The sequence below is a fragment of the Rhinatrema bivittatum genome, chromosome 9 (genome assembly GCF_901001135.1).
Source record: "Rhinatrema bivittatum chromosome 9, aRhiBiv1.1, whole genome shotgun sequence".
Lineage (NCBI taxonomy): Eukaryota > Metazoa > Chordata > Amphibia > Gymnophiona > Rhinatrematidae > Rhinatrema > Rhinatrema bivittatum.
This window is the reverse complement of record NC_042623.1, coordinates 85,675,164-85,691,271: the sequence shown is the minus strand read 5'-3', so window position 1 is coordinate 85,691,271 and position 16,108 is coordinate 85,675,164. Positions and strand designations below refer to the sequence as shown.

At 43.1% G+C, this 16,108-nt stretch overlaps 1 protein-coding gene across 3 annotated transcripts in view; it reads right to left on the bottom strand.

The window, feature by feature from the left end:
* The window catches only part of POT1 (protection of telomeres 1), a 364,682-nt gene that overhangs the window by 252,906 nt on the left and 95,668 nt on the right, over window positions 1-16,108 (bottom strand). For all 3 annotated transcript variants that reach the window (XR_003858606.1, XM_029615658.1, XM_029615659.1), the window contains exon 7: window positions 15,901-16,015. Coding sequence is in view for 2 of the 3 variants with exons in the window: in XM_029615658.1 (XP_029471518.1) it covers window positions 15,901-16,015 (115 nt within the window). In the remaining variant the exon portion in view is untranslated. The remainder of the gene's footprint in view (window positions 1-15,900; window positions 16,016-16,108) is intronic.

The following is a 16,108-nucleotide window of genomic DNA, read 5'->3' as shown; positions in this document are numbered from 1 at the left end:
TTCTCTTTTTCCTTCTCCAAGTTTGGCCTCCATTGTTAAATGTAACTGTACCTTCTGTCACCTCAGTTCTGGTTCTATGTTTTTAAGTTCTATGTATTTATTGCACCCCCGTTCTATGTAAACCAGCAAGATATGTTTTCATGATTGCCGGTATATAAAAACTCTAAATAAATAAAAAATAAAAAATGTGTGTCTGTGTGTGATTGAGAGCTGGTTTAGGTGATGGAGCATGTGAGTATGTGATTGAGAGCCTGTGTTTAAATGAGAGAGAGAGACCATGTGTGTCTGTGTGTGATTGAAAGCTGATTTAGGTGAGGGAGCATGTGAGTATGTGATTGAGAGCCTGTGTGTAAATGAGAGAAAGAGAGGACATGTTTGTAAGCATGTGAATGAGAGTCTGTGTGTGAGAGAAAAAGACAGCATGTATTTATGTGATTGAAAGCATGTGTGTGTGTAAGCGTGAAAAGATAGCATGTGTGTAAATGCGTAATTAAGAGCCTATATAAGTGAGAGAGAAAAAACATGGGTATATGTGAGTACTGAGAGCATGTGTGTATAGGTGTGTCATTGAGAGCCAGTGTGAGAGAGAGCGCTGGTATGTGACTGAGAGAGGAGAAAGTTCCAAGCAAACCACCCCACCTCCTGCTAATTCAGAACAATCTCAGGACACCTGATATCAAACGTTCCCAGGTATGCAGAGCAAAAACATTTTTGTATCCTTATTTTTCATTACTGGGTCTTTGTGTCTGCTATTTTGAAATATTTTGTTGGTATCTGGAAATGTTTTATATGAGTTTTTAATTATTGGATATTCCACTCATCAGCTGTTTCGAAATATGTTCTTTTTGTTAGTACAGTTTTACTGCTGATGATTTTATATTTCTTGATTTGTTTTATAAGGATGGGTGATGTTTCTTTTTTCCTTTGTTACACTGCATACAGAGACTCTGGCTTGTTGCAGTTTCCAATGCTTCTTGTTATGCATTTTGGTCTCTTTATTCTATGTTAGGTGAGGGACAGCACGTGATTCAGGTGAGGTTTTCTGCTGGCGTGTAGTTTCTGTGTAGGACTCTATAGCAGCCTGACTTGGTCCGTTTTCCTAATAGGAGATGTATTGGTGTCTTAAGGCCTGGTGTAATATTTTCAGAGACTTATTGTACTTTAAAACTGTGATCTTACATAAAATGCACACATTTACTTGTATTTAGTTTTAAACATATTGTATGGCTCTCATGGAATTACATTTTAAAATATGTGGCGTTTATGGCTCTCTCAGCCAAAAAGGTTCCTGACCCCTGCACTAAGGGAACATAATAGCCATCTGCAGCCATGGACAAATGAAGATTTTTGATCTGAATATTAAACAAGACAGTTTACTTTTGCACCATGTCAATGATAGGTACAAATATAGTTTTGGGTCCGATTTTATTTAAAAGCAATTTTGAGGCAACATTAAATTCCTACAGCTTCAGTTATATGAAGACCCTTTTACCTACTATGACTTCAAATAAGATGTGTTAAGCTGTGTACCACATAACTGAGCATTTTTGTCTGTAGAACTACACTCCCAATGTAGCAAGGAGTTCTACATACAAAATATGTGCACACAGATTAGCAATCCTCCATGAAAACCCCATGATAATAAAGACAGAGTTGCTTACCTGTAACAGGAGTTACAGGAGGATATGCAGGATATCAGTTGTCACATATGGGCGACATCATCAAATAGAACCTGGGATAGTTTCAAATGGGGGAGTTCCGGGGAATCCAAGATGGCCACATGATAAGAAGATGCTCCTTGGTTCTCCGCTTACCTCCTTGAATATTTTGCTTCATACTCATTTTTTCTTCACCTTGTTATGGAAAAGAAGAGGAGCAAGAAAAGAGTATACTCTGAGGTTTCTGAGTCATCTACTCCAACCGGCCTGATGAAGCAGCACATTTCCTGGGGCTCGGATCTTCTTTCATCCTCTGTTGAGATGTCATTGGAGTGCTTGCTGAGTAGTGGTCTGCCAGTGGCTGTCCCAGACCTGGAGTCATTTCTAACTCCAGAGATGCACCATGTTCCTCCACAACCTGGGTCACCCGCTGCCACTGTCAATGGTAAGATTTTTCTCCTGATTTGCTCAGATAACATCAAAGTGACCACTCTGGTGGCATCAGGAGGTGTCCGAATGCCAGAGCTGAACCATATTTTTTCTGACTGATGTTCACAGAGAACTGAATCCTTACCCTCTTCATTTTCCTCGATTCTTGTGGAAGGGATGGCTTCCAAAGAGATACTGTTGCTCCTTTGATTAAGCCTTCCAAAATCACATTGGACATTATTTAGGAAGCTATTGGAATTCTCTCCACCCAGGTTGCACAGTTTGTTTCACAGCAACAAGACCATTCTAACTCAGTCCAAGCTTCACATTCTCAATTATCTGACATTTCATCAAGAGTTGATTCTTGGGAAACCAAGGAGATAGCCTTGCAGAAACTGTAGATCAGAAGAAACCACATCTACAGTTTTCTGTAAGGCTATCTCCCTGGTTTCCCAAGAATCAACTCTTGATGAAATGTCAAGTAATTGAGAATGTGAAGCTTGGACTGAGTTATTTAAAAGCATCTATATTTGCAAAATAAAATGGAAAATCTTGAGAATGTGGTTCGCCACTGGAATATTAGGATTATTAATTTTCCTAAGAAGAAGATGCCTTCTCCTGTAGAGCTGTTATGTACGTATTTCATGGAAAATCTATCCATCACAGACAGCTTCCTTCCTCCCATATCTAAAACTTATTATGCTCCGGTGAGTCAGAAAGGTAATTCAAGTAAAAGATGCTTGCTGCTGCTGATGTATTAGAATCTTCACATCTTTCTTCTTTTCTTGAAAAATCAGAAGATGAAGCTATTCAACCTTCAACCTTGCTTGTTACTTTTGCATTAGACTATGATCGTGACTATTTTGAAGTTGTTTTTTTGGAAAAGAGTTATTCCCTTTTTAGGGTTTAAAATTCGCATGTGGAGGCAAGATGGCCGCCGAGTGAAACCAGAGCGAACGCCTGAAGAAAGAGGCTCTTACCTGTTCTTTTTTTTTTTCCTATGAATAATGCCTCACACTAAAAGAAAGGGGAGACTTAGAGAGGCGAAAGAGGAATCGCCTTCTCTAGACCCCCAACAGCCTCGCATTGAGGGGTTCTTTCCGGGAGCCACTTCATCTATACCGGATAGCTTGGTCGCTGGAAGTGCAGTGCTGGAGCATGCTCTGCCTCCCCTGACCTACGATACCACCTTAAGCACCGGAGAGCCGAGGAGACCTGCTCACCTGGGAAACAGCGAGTTACCTTCGGGAACCCCGGAAGCAACGAGGAGCCCTTTGATGTTAGAACTGACTGAAGGAGGTTTTGCAGACCGGGAGGAGAGTCAGCGAGAGACCTGTGGGCTAGAAGGAGCAGTTGGACTAAGCCCGGAAAGAGTCATGATAACCTCGACTCCGGAGTCCTTGCAGGGAACCAGGAAGAAGGAGAAGCCATCACAGCCAGAAGGTAAAGGAGAGATCGTGAGCGTTGAGGAGGAATTGGGAGACAGACATCTAGAAGCCTTAACTGTGGGCTTTTCTATACCTACTCCAGAAACAATAACACTACAAGGGATATGGGCAATTTTAAAATCTATTGAACTGTCCATTAAAAGTTTGTCTGCAGTTACAATAGAAACCAGGAATCAAACTATCGTAAATAATAACCTTATTTCCAATTATGGGAAAAGGGTTGAAGAGTTGGATAAAAAGGTGTCTATGGTTGAAAATGCACAGCAAAAATTGATAATATCGGATAACATAACTAACAGAAGATTAGAAACTGTCGAAAATGCTCTTAGGGCCCATAATTTAAGGGTCCTGAATTTTCCTGTTATACCTATGCTCTCTCTGTTGGAGTTATTTCGAAATTACATGAAACAAGTTCTTAAAATACCAGAGACTGCTTTACTTGTAATTACTAAGATTTTCTACTTGCAACAGCGGATACAAACTGAAGGGTTGGAAACAGCAGGAACTCAGATACCTTCAGTGGACTTATGAAATATATTAGAAATTACAATGGACACAGAGATAATGTTAAGGAAACCTTTATTAATATCCTTTGCCTTTCTTTCCGATCGTAACTATGTATTAAAACTATTTTTTAGAAATAGGCAAAGTAAAGTATATGGATATCCACTCTGGATATATCCGGATGTGGTTAAAACGACTCAAACTCGACGAAGGGATTTTCTTAATATGCGTCCGTCAGTCCTTCAGTTGGGTGCCACTTTCACCCTAAAATATCCTTGTAAATGTTGTGTGAAGCTCTCTGGAGTAAATTATAACTTCTTCAAACCTGCACAACTTAGGGCTTTTATAGTGGCAAGATCCCAAGAGATATCCCCTCAAAACTCGGCCTGTTAGTGAAATTATGAAATGGCTTCACTTGGTTGACCATAATTTAATCTATTTGTTTTTTCTTTTCCTTAAATATGTGCGCTTAAAGTTCCGCCTCCACACTATTCTTATAATTTAGATGTTTGCATAATTATTGGATGATGCTTAGTCTTTTCCTTTTTCCTGTATCTTCTATGTATTCTTTGGATAATTGCAAACATCAATTTTACTGTACAAGAGTAATTCTTGGGTATAATTTCAAAAAATGTTGAAATTAAGAATAAAAAAAAATAAAATAAAAATTTGCATGTTCCCATATGTAGCTAAGGTCACCCAATCCAAAAGGAAGCATTTTTTATTGATGTGCCCTACTGTTTTGAATTTGCGGGCTTTGTTTTGGTTGTTTTTTCCTTGTAAGTGTGTCAAATATCAAAGAATCAAATATGTCTTCTTTGATCCCTCCCAACTGAATGTTTTCCTCAATTATAGACACAGACAGGATACTGCCCCCTAGCAATTAGTCAATGATTATTATGGATTAAGGTGCTGAAATAATTTGAACATCCTCCCTTAGCATTCGTCCGATTTCCTTGTAATTATTTCTTCTTTTTATATTGGATTACCCAAATTTGTGGTTTGATAAAGTACTCGAGATATATCATTTCTTCAGAAATTTTGTTTCTTCTTATTGTATATTTTGATCTCCATGTACTATTTCTAATCAAGTTTGTTTGACCTGTTATATTTTGAAAATGAATAAATAAAGAGTAAAAAAAAAATAGAGCCTGGGACAGAAATTTGATTTCATAGTAGCATGTCCTACTGCCACATTTCCATGCAGAGGCTCTTTCAGTCCTTAATTTAGCTTAGAGTTAGAGAAACCAATTTCAAGGGGAGGTGGAATAGTTTAATGAGGGCTGACATTCTGCTGTCTTTAGAGAACAATTATTATAGATGAGCAGCTCTGTTTTCTCTGAGGATAAGCAAGATGGCAGTTGAAACTTATCCTGAAGACAAATTTTCTGGTAGTAATCTAATCAGCACATCAAGTCCCTAAGCTGCAGGCTTCTTCCTGCCGTGAGCCTTCTCCGTATGATTCTGTGTGTGGTTCAGCTTCGGATGGTGCCCTCTTTTTTGCCTAAAGTGGTTTCGGAGTTTTATTTGAATCAGTCCATTTCTCTGCCTGTCTTGGACAAAGTCCCTCATGAGAGGCTTCTAAGAAAACTAAAAAGTCATGGGATAGGAGGCGATGTCCTTTCGTGGATAACAAACTGGTTAAAAGACAGGAAACAGAGAGTAGGATTAAATGGTCAATTTTCTCAGTGGAAAAGGGTAAACAGTAGAGTGCCTCAGGGATCTGTACTTGGACCAGTGCTTTTCAATATATATATATAAATGATCTGGAAAGGAATATGACGAGCGAGGTTATCAAATTTGTGGATGATACAAAATTATTCAGAGTAGTTAAATCACAAGCGGATTGAGATACATTACAAGAGGACCTTGCAAGACTGGAAGATTGGGCATCGAAATGGCAGATGACATTTAATGTGGACAAGTGCAAGGTGTTGCATATAGGGAAAAATAACCCTTGCTGTAGTTACACGATGTTAGGTTCCATATTAGGAACCACCACCCAGGAAAAAGATCTAGGCATCATAGTGGATAATACTTTAAAATCGTCGGCTCAGTGTGCTGCAGCAGTCAAAAAAGCAAACAGATTGTTAGGAATTATTAGAAAGGGAATGGTTAATAAAACGGAAAATGTCATAATACCTCTATATCGCTCCATGGTGAGACCGCACCTTGAATACTGTGTACAATTCTGGTCGCCGCATCTCAAAAAAGATATAGTTGCAATGGAGAAGGTACAGAGAAGGGCAACCAAAATTATAAAGGGGATGGAACAGCTCCCCTATGAGGAAAGGCTGAAGAGGTTAGGGCTGTTCAGCTTGGAGAAGAGACGGCTGAGAGGGGATATGATAGAGGTCTTTAAGATCATTAGAGGTCTTGAACAAGTAGCTGTGAATCGGTTATTTACACTTTCGAATAATAGAAGGACCAGGGGGCATTCAATGAAGTTAGCAAGTAACACATTTAAGACTAATTGGAGAAAATTCTTTTTCACTCAATGCACAATAAAGCTCTGGAATTTGTTGCCAGAGGATGTGGTTAGTGCAGTTAGTGTAGCTGGGTTCAAAAAAGGTTTGGATAAGTTCTTGGAGGAGACGTCCATTAACAGCTATTAATCAAGTTTACTTAGGGAATAGCCACTGCTATTAATTGCATCAGTAGCATGGGACATTCTTAGTGTTTGGGTAATTGCCAGGTTCTTGCGGCCTGGTTTGGCCTCTGTTAGAAACAGGATGCTGGGCTTGATGGACCTTGGTCTGACCCAGCATGGCAATGCTTATGTTCTTAAGATAAGCAGCCACAAGGAAAGAGTACACAGCGGTAGAAAAGTTGGACCCGCCAAAAACTCGAGGACCAAGGTAAGGTCCCGCAGAGGGACTGAAGCCACAACGGGGAGTGAAGATGTTTAACTCCCTACAAGAAATGGGATACGAATAAATGGGAAGACAAAGGTCCTCCAATGACTCTTCCCCTATAAGAAGCCAGGGCTGCCACTTAACCTTTAAGGTGCTAAGGGCCAAACCCTTAATCAAACCATCCTGTAAAAATTCCAAAATCAAAGGAATATACATTTTGAGCTGTTAAGTACCTCACTAGGAACATCAGGCCTCAAAACCCTCAAAACTCTAACCTAGGCAAGAGAAGTAGAAAATTTCTGGGCCCGAAGAAAAATGGAAATTACAGCAGGTGAAAACCCCGCTTCAACAACCAAGCCTTTTCAAAGGCCAAACCATAAGTTAGAATCAACCCAGATCCTCTTGTAGAATGAGCCCCTGTCGTAAAGGTCCATCCGAGACAGTAGCCCAAGGTGACTGTCCAGAGGTCTCTGGAGATCGGCGTACCATGGCCTTCAAACCCAATCCAGAACTAGTAAAAGGATGGTATTGGTCTGAATTGTAAACCTTTTGGATCAGACTGCCTATCGGAGGCCAGGGGGAAATGCATACAGCAGGGCTCCGCAGGACCACTCCTGGAAAAAAAAAAAAAAGCATCGATGCCCATCACTTTTGGGTCCCATCTGTGATTGAAGAAGTGTGGAACCTTTGCGTAGTTGAAGCTCGCCAACAGGCCTAGATCCAATAGGCACCAGCAGTTCACCAGGAGCAAAAAGATTTTGTCTGCCAGCTCCCATTCTCCTAGGTCCAAGTATATCCTGATGAGGAAATCGGCTAAGGTATTCTTTCCAGCTATGAGAAGGCAGATGTGCTTAGCAGAATCTGCTCAGCAAAATTGCTGGCATGTCAACCAAACCACTTGTGCTTCCCAATTGTTGATGTTCCACTGCTGTATTCCAGCATTCTTGCAACACCAACTCCTGACAGTGAGCCCTCCCAGTCTCAGAGGCTCGCATCTGTCATGAGTACAACAAATTCAGCGTAATTAGGGAAATTCCTTTCCTGAGATGACCCACCTGTAACCACCAGTCCAACTGGGATTTCATGTCTAATGGGAGAAACAGTCTCACTGCATAGTGCTTCGACTGCGGACTCCAACAAGAGATCAATGGGCGCTGAAGAGAGCATATATGGGTCCTCTCCCAAAGAACCACTTCTAGTGCAGCAGCCATCAACCCCTGGCCCTGTAGATAAGATCCACGGTTGGACAAACAGGGTTCCGCAGGGATCAAACTCATAGCAACAACGTGTGGAACCGACAGTGCAGCAGGCATACTGTGCCCCACCTTGTATCTGTTATTATTTGTGATAGTTGTGGGTGGATCCTTGGGCCGGTGGCAGATGACCACGCCCTCGGGGGAAGATCCCGAGAGGGACCACCGGTCAGGCTCAGAGTTGGGAGACAGACACATACAAGTTCTTTTATTAAACAGTTTTTGAGAACCACCAGAGGTGGCAGTAGTGAGCTGGAATAGCCCGGCTGGGCTGTAGTCCCTCAGGCACTGGAACCGCGATCCCAGGAAGGCTGAGCTGTAGAAAAACTGAGATAGTGAGTAGTCAGAGTATGCAGAGTTCAGGAACAGAGCCTTGATAGTAACACTCACACTGTAGCCTCTTAGAACAGCCCAGGAGCTGGAATAAAGTAGGCCCTCGAGGAGCGAATACCTGGTTCCAGGGAAAGCTCTGAGAGAGAGATGGTAACTCACTGGTGTTGTTGGCAGCAGTTACTTCCTGGCAGAAGTTATATTCAGTAGCAGGTCCGGGAACGTGGGCCCTCGAGGAGCGAGTACCGGTTCCAGACTGTGACCTGAAAAGTAAAAGAGACAGCGAGGCCCCCGAGGAGCGGGTACCCCTGGTAAAGTCCGAGGAGGCAGAGTAGCAAGGTATGCGAAGAGTGAATCCCATCTGCAGCGATACCTGGAGGCAGCTAGGTAGGAAACCCTTTGCTAACTCGATTAGTTAGTGAAATGAAAGACCTTTAAATATCCGAAGATGATGACGTCATCTCAGGGGGACGCCCCTGAAGTCCACTGCTGGTACTTGAGTCAGGGCTGCGCCGCACGTGCGCCCTTAGGCCTTAGGAGAACATGGTGGAAGGTGGCGTCTAGCAGGTCCGGGAACGCCGGTTGTCGGCAAGATAATGCCGCAGAAGCCAAACTTCCATCAACCCAGGAGGGAGTCGCCAAAGAGGTAAGGAGGGCGGAGTGGAGACGTCGGGCAGCGACAATCACAAAAGTATCAAACCTAACCTCGAGATACTCCAGGGTCTGAGATGGCAGCAAATTACTCTAGGCCACATTCACCCCCTAGCCAAGTTCCCAGAGCAAAGAACCACCCAGCGGGTGAACTAGAATGCCCTCCTTGTGGAGAGCCACTGCTACCACCACCATAACCTAGGAAAAAATATCCTGGGTGCCACGGCTAGCCCAAAAGGCAAGGCCTGAAACTGAAGGAAGATCCAGAACAGCAAAACGGATGGCTAACGTTTCCAATGGAAGGGAATATGCATCCATATGCAGATAAGGCCATCGCGGAAAGATTAAATGATTTCTTTGCTTCGGTGTTTACTGAAGAGGATGTTGGGGAGGTACCCGTACTGGAGAAGGTTTTCATGGGTAATGATTCAGATGGACTGAACCAAATCATGGTAAACCTAGAAGATGTGGTAGACCTGATTGACAAACTTCACTTTGTTTTTTCCTCATAGGCAATTCTCCAAAGGGAAATGCATGTCCACCATCTCCTGGAGATGGAGAATACTGGCAGGCTGATGTTGGGGCGGGACTATATGGCCATGACATCAGCTTTTGCTCCATCTGCTGGCAGAAGTGCATAACCCACTCAAGATTTACCTATCCGAATGCTAAGGAATAAGCCTTTTTTCTATTCTCTGTCTTTTTATAGGGGCAGCCTAAAACCAAAATAACTGGTTCTAGGACGGACCAGTTGGGTTCTACACTTCAAATAGACCCCTCAGGGCAAAATGACCAAATCTACTGTCATGTTAGGAGTTCCTGTCCAAGTAATAATGTGATGTGAATGTTTGGAGAGAACTCCATGTCACAGTCTTACAAATCTTCGCCATGGAGGCTGATCTTAGTGCAGACACTGCCATGACCATGATATTTTGAGCCTTGACATTGCCCACCAGATTCAGGTATGTCTGGGCATAACAGAAGGAGATGCAATCTACTAGTCAATTTGAGAAACAAAAAAAACAGGTGGACTTTCTAAGGGCTTTAGACCAGTCTAAATAGAAGGCCAAGGCTCTCTAGCAGTCCAGGTTATATAGTGCTTGGTCAGCTTTGTGGACAGGAAGCCTAGGAAAAAAATGTTTGAAGAACTGGTCAAGGTGGAAGTCAAACACTTTCTTAGGATGCATGCACAGAACCACCCTATAAAAAAAACCTCAGTATAAGTTGGACAAGTCACTAAGGCCAGGATCTCACTGACTCTGTATGCCACAGTGACCAGCACCAAAAATATGGTCTTTCAGGTCAGATACTTTGGCTCTCAAGTGTCTATAGGCTCAAAGGGAGCTTTCATCAGGTAAGTCAATACCACATTGAGGTCCCATGATACAAAGAAAAGCTTGACAGGCTTCAAATGAAGCAAGCCTCACATGAATCAGACAAATAAAGGCTGTACAAAGATGGGCCTACCTTCTACATGATGTTAGTATGCGCCAGTTGCACTAAAGTGAATCCTAACAGAAGTTGGTCTTAAGACCTGACTCTGAAAGATGTAGAAGATAATCAACCAGTTTCAGTGTGAAGCAGAAGATAGAACCTAGGGCCTTTCCTTCACACCAAAAGGTAAACCTCCTACTGGAAGCCAGAACACCATGACACACATCCTCAGAAAGAATCAAGGGTTGCACAACTACCCTCTCAAAATCCAGGCTGTTCAGGCCAAGGATGGTACACCAGCCCCTGATCTTGTGTGATGAGAGCTAGGGAATTCCTCTGTCTGATTGCATCTTTGATTAACATCTCATGAAAGCATGGGAACCAAATCTGTCGCGCCAAAAGGGTACCATTAGAATTTTAGTTCCCTAGTGTCTTCTGAGTTTCAGCAAGATCTTTGAAATGAAAGGAAAGCAGAGTTGCTTACCTGTAACAGGTGTTCTCCCAGTTCAGCAGGATGTAGTCCTCACATATGGGTGACGTCATCAGGCGGAGCCCTATTATGGAACACTTTTGTCAAAGTTTCTAGAAACTTTGACTGGCACACTGAGCATGCCCAGCATACCATGATCCCTGTGTCCACAGGGGTCTCTCCCTTCAGTCTCATTTGTAGCAAAAAAGTGAGAGCGAAAAATAAAATAATAAAATATAAGTGGACCCAACTCCGCGGAGTGGCGGGTGGGTTTCGTAAGGACTACATCCTGCTGTCCTGGGAGAACACCTGTTACAGGTAAGCAACTCTGCTTTCTCCCAGGACAAGCAGGATGGTAGTCCTCACATATGGGTGATTAGCAAGCTACAGGCTGACTCATATTACAACAGGCCAATAGCAGACAACTCATGCAACAGGCACAATAATTGGGGTGCTTTTGGCAATGATGAGGCAGCCTGAAATCACAGCAGGTGGTTGTGGAAGGAGTTGTGCTTTATACTGGAAAAAAAAATTTTCAAGACAGATTGTCCAAAGGCAGAGTCTTGACTGCCATCCTTATCTAAGCAGTAGTGGGCTGCAAATGTGTGAAGAGAGCTCCATGTTGCAGCCTAGCAGATGTTGGCAATTGGTACTGAACGATAGTGTGCTACCAATGTTGCCATGGCTGTTATACAAAATGTGCCTTCACTCACCCCTGGAGAGGAAGGCCTGCTTTTTCATAGCAGAATTCGATATAGTCTGCTAGCCAGTTGGAGAGAGTTTGTTTGCCCACTGCAACTCACAGCTTGTTTTTGTCAAAAGAAACAAAAAAAGAGTTGGGTGGATTTCCTATGGACTGCAATGCGGTCTAGATAGAATGCAAGTGCACGCCTACAGTCCAAGGTGTGCAAAAAACCTCTCGCCCTGGTGAGAGTGAGGCCTTGGGAAAAGAGTGGGCAGACTAGAGACTGAGTAAGGGGAGAGACTGTGTCCACCTTAGGAAGAAATTTAGGGTGAGTAAGGAGGGCCACGCGGTCAAGGAGGAACCTAGTGTAGGGTGAGTATGCAACAAGGGCTTGTAACTCACTGACCCTCTGAGAAGATGTAATGGCTACAAGGAAAAGAATTTTCCATGTTAGAATTTTTAATGTCATAGGAATGCAAAGGCTCAAACGGGGAACGCATGAGTCTTGTGAGCACTACATTTAGGTCCCATTCCGTAACCGGTGATCGTAGAGGAGACTTAAGTTTTAGAAAGCCCATCATAAGCAGACTCATAAGGGGTTGAGCTGCTATCAGGGGATCCCCTACTCCCTGGTAGTACACTGAAATGGCACTGAGGTGTACCTGTGCAGAGGATATCTGGAGACCAGAATCCAAAAAGGTGCCCTATATAGCCTAATAGAGATGGGGCAGGAAAAGGGGCCAATACCTTTTTGTGTACACCATTTGGTAAATCCTGTCTATTTACGTGTGAAAGGCTTTCGTGAAGCTACAGGTACCTGAAAAATATTAGTGAAAAGATTTGAAGGTTCGGATGGCATAAATTGCCGTGATTGTGTGTTATGAGATTGAGCTGTGGACAGGCGAATTGATTCCTGGATTGATAGGTCGAGAAGTATGGGGAAGCATACTTGTCGAGGTCAGTACGGGGGTATGCGAATCATTAAACCCGTCCTGATGTAGCTTCACGAGAGTTTTTTGGCTATGAGTGGTCTCGTCGGAGAAGTATATAGGAGGCCATTGTTCCAGGGGCGAGCAAAGGCATCCATGGCTAAGGTGTTTCATTGCCTGTGTAGGGAGCAGAATCTGTCCACTTTGTGGTTCAATTCGGACACAAAGCGGTCGATGGTTGGTTGACCTCAGCGCTAGAAGATTTTGCTCGCTACACATGGATTCAGAGACCATTCATGGGGATGAAGACATCGATAGAGATGGTCTGCTAGTACGTTCGGTATGCCTGTTAGATAAGTGGCCCGGAGATGCATGGAGTGTGCAAGGGCCCAGGCCCAGATCTGCGCAGCTTCCTGGCAGAGCCGATAAGAGCCTGTGCGTCCCTGCTTGTTCAAGTACCACATTGCCACTATGTTGTCTGCCTGTATCCACACAATTTTGTGTGAGAGTTTTAATTAAGAGCATAATGTATGGCTTGAAGCTCTAGGAAGTTGATGTGAGTGTTCATCGAGCGGAGTCTACACATCTTGGGTTTGGAGGTTGTTAATACGAGCTCCCCAACCCAAGTTGGATGCGACCGTGGCCAAGGTCACCTGAGGAATTGGTTACTGGATCGGTGACATGGATCAGGGACGAAAGCGGTTAAACGGTTTAGAGCCACTGAATTTTAAAGTGCACTGAGTTTTTCCCTTGGCTAGTCTGGCCATAGGAGTGACATGGACCGTGGAAACCATGTCGCCCAGTAATGGGAAGAATTGATGGGCTGAGGCTATGTTGCATGCGCGCAGAGATGTGAACAATTTGATAGGATATCTGCGTTGTTATTGGGCAGGAAGGCCTTTTGGACTGTAGTGCCCAGATGTGCTCTGATGGAGGAAAGGAGGCGAGACAGATCCATATGGGATTTATGTAAGTTGATCAGAAATCCCAGCAAATTTAGTAGATTTATAGTGAGTCTTAGAAAATTTAGAGCTCCTTGTTTGGACTGACTCCTTATTGGGCAGTCATCCAGGTAAGGAAACACGTGAATGCTGTTTTTTCGTAGATAAGCGGCAATCACTGCTAGGCATTTGGTGTAATACACGAGGTGTCGAAGCTAGTTCAAATGGCAGAACCTGGTATTGAAAATGCTGTTGACTCACTATGAAGCGTATTGAAGGTCATGAGAATAGAGTCAAGCTCCTTGTTGTAGTAAGGGAAGCATGGTGCCAAGAGACACCATTTTGAACTTTTCTTTCTGAAGAAATTTGTTGAGATTTCTGAGGTCCAGGATGGGCGGAGGTCGCCTGTTTTCCTTGGAAGTAGGAAATAGCGGGAATAAAATCCTCTGCCTTGCTGTGTCCGGGGAACGGTGTCCCGAGCCCTGGTCCTCAGTAGGATGGACTGTTCTGTTCTCTGGCAAGGTTTCAAAATCCAAGCCTGCCCAACTGGCGGAGCTAGTGTGATCTGGATATCAGTTGTTGACATGTACGTGCTTTTTGAAGTGGACTGGTTGGTCTCACGCGGGAGCTGGATAATACTCGTGTGAGCGATAAAAAGTCCTTCTAGCATCCCTCTTCGCTGGTTTTCTAGCCAAGCAGGGAGGATTTGCAAAAAATGTAGAGAGCTGTCGCAGGGTCTCGCGGTGGTCCTGCAATGAACCACTGTCTGCTGGACCTTGTGGTGCACGGCAGATCAGCTAGTTTATCTTGGACTTTGGGCCGTAAATCGCCTAAGGATTACACAAAAGCGTTCCGTAATAGGGCTCTGCCTGATGACGTCACCCATATGTGAGGACTATCATCCTGCTTGCCCTGGATGAATTAGAGCTTCATGTCTTTTGTTTGCTTGGTTTGCTTGAGAGAGGATCCAGCCTGCTTCAGCAGAGATGGGGAGGGGGACTTTCTCAAGGAACTCCTGTTCAACTTGGCACTTGAGAAGCATGACGAGGCTCCACTCTGGGAGAAGGAGGACTGGCTGCAGTTCTTTAAACACTTATGCAGTTCCTCCATTTTCCAGGCCCTAGACTTCTGAGAGAACAAATACATACAGCCACAATGGTAGCAATTTGCCTGGTCAGGATTTGGTCCTAGGCAGCTGTAACAGATGTCATATCCATCTGTAATAGACATTTTCATCAACATACACAGTCTTTGAAGCCACTAATTTTGGGCTTCTTGGTGCTGGACATCCTGTACAGAAGAAGTTGGGGGTTTTTTTATAGCACTGAAAAGAGCTGTTTGGGAGGTTGCAGAAACAGCGAGGCAATGAAGTAACTGAAAAATCTGAAAATGAGAAATTACTACTTACCTGATAATTTCTTTTTCTTTAGGACAGTCAGATGAATCCAGAATAAGTGGGTTATGCACGCCTACCAGCAGATGGAGATGGAAGCAAGCTGATGTCACAGTAAATACATTCCTGCAAGTAACCTCAGCCTGCCAGTATTCTCTTCAAAAGCAACTTTGGACAGACTAGCAAACAAAATTCGATTAAAAACAGATAACCATGTCAATACTTGGCCAACAGACAACACTGAGCTCACAAAGAATATAACACTAATCTAGGGTCTAGAGTAACACTTACTAGTAATCCTTGTAACACGTAGGCACACAGGAAGATCATCACACAATCATTCGCCAAGGGAGGGAAGCTGGATACGTCTGACTGTCCTAAAGAAAAGGAAATTTCTCATTTCTTAGCATTCAGTCAGAGGAATCCAGTCAGATGAATCCAGAATAAGTGGGATGTACCCAAGCTTCTCCTGAATAGGGTGGGAGGCTACCCATGGTCCAGACAAAAGCACACACACAAAAGCTGCGTCTTCCCAGGCCTGCACATAACACCTGCACAAAAATGTGTACACAAATGCACGTTAGCATGTACACACCGTCAAACACATCTTATTATGCGGGAACATAATATGTTTTCATGTAATTATGGCTGTAGGTACTCGGTGTCATTTGAAAATTGCCTCTAAAGTGATCCACCAAAGGTTACTGGATACCACTATTAGAGTGGGAAGTAAAAATCACAGCAGTAGTAAAAGTAGGAGGCATCTTGCACATTTATGTTTTGGCACTCTCTATGACCTTGCATCAATGGTGAATTATGTTAATATCCAGATTAAAAATCTGTATGTCATTTTCTTTCTACATTAGTAAATTTGAAAACAATGTGTTAACCATGAGAGTTCATTCAATACATAGTACTTACCAGTGCCTTTGCTTCGGTATGGAGGTTTGAAGAATTTCACAACACCATATACATTAACAATAGTACCACCTTTAAGTTGATTTAATGGAGTATATGTATACTTTTGTGAAACACTCTGGAATTAAACAAAATGGGGTAAATAATTTAGCAGTATATCTACTGAAAATATATTTACACTTTCTTGATTACCAAATGGCAGTGATATAAA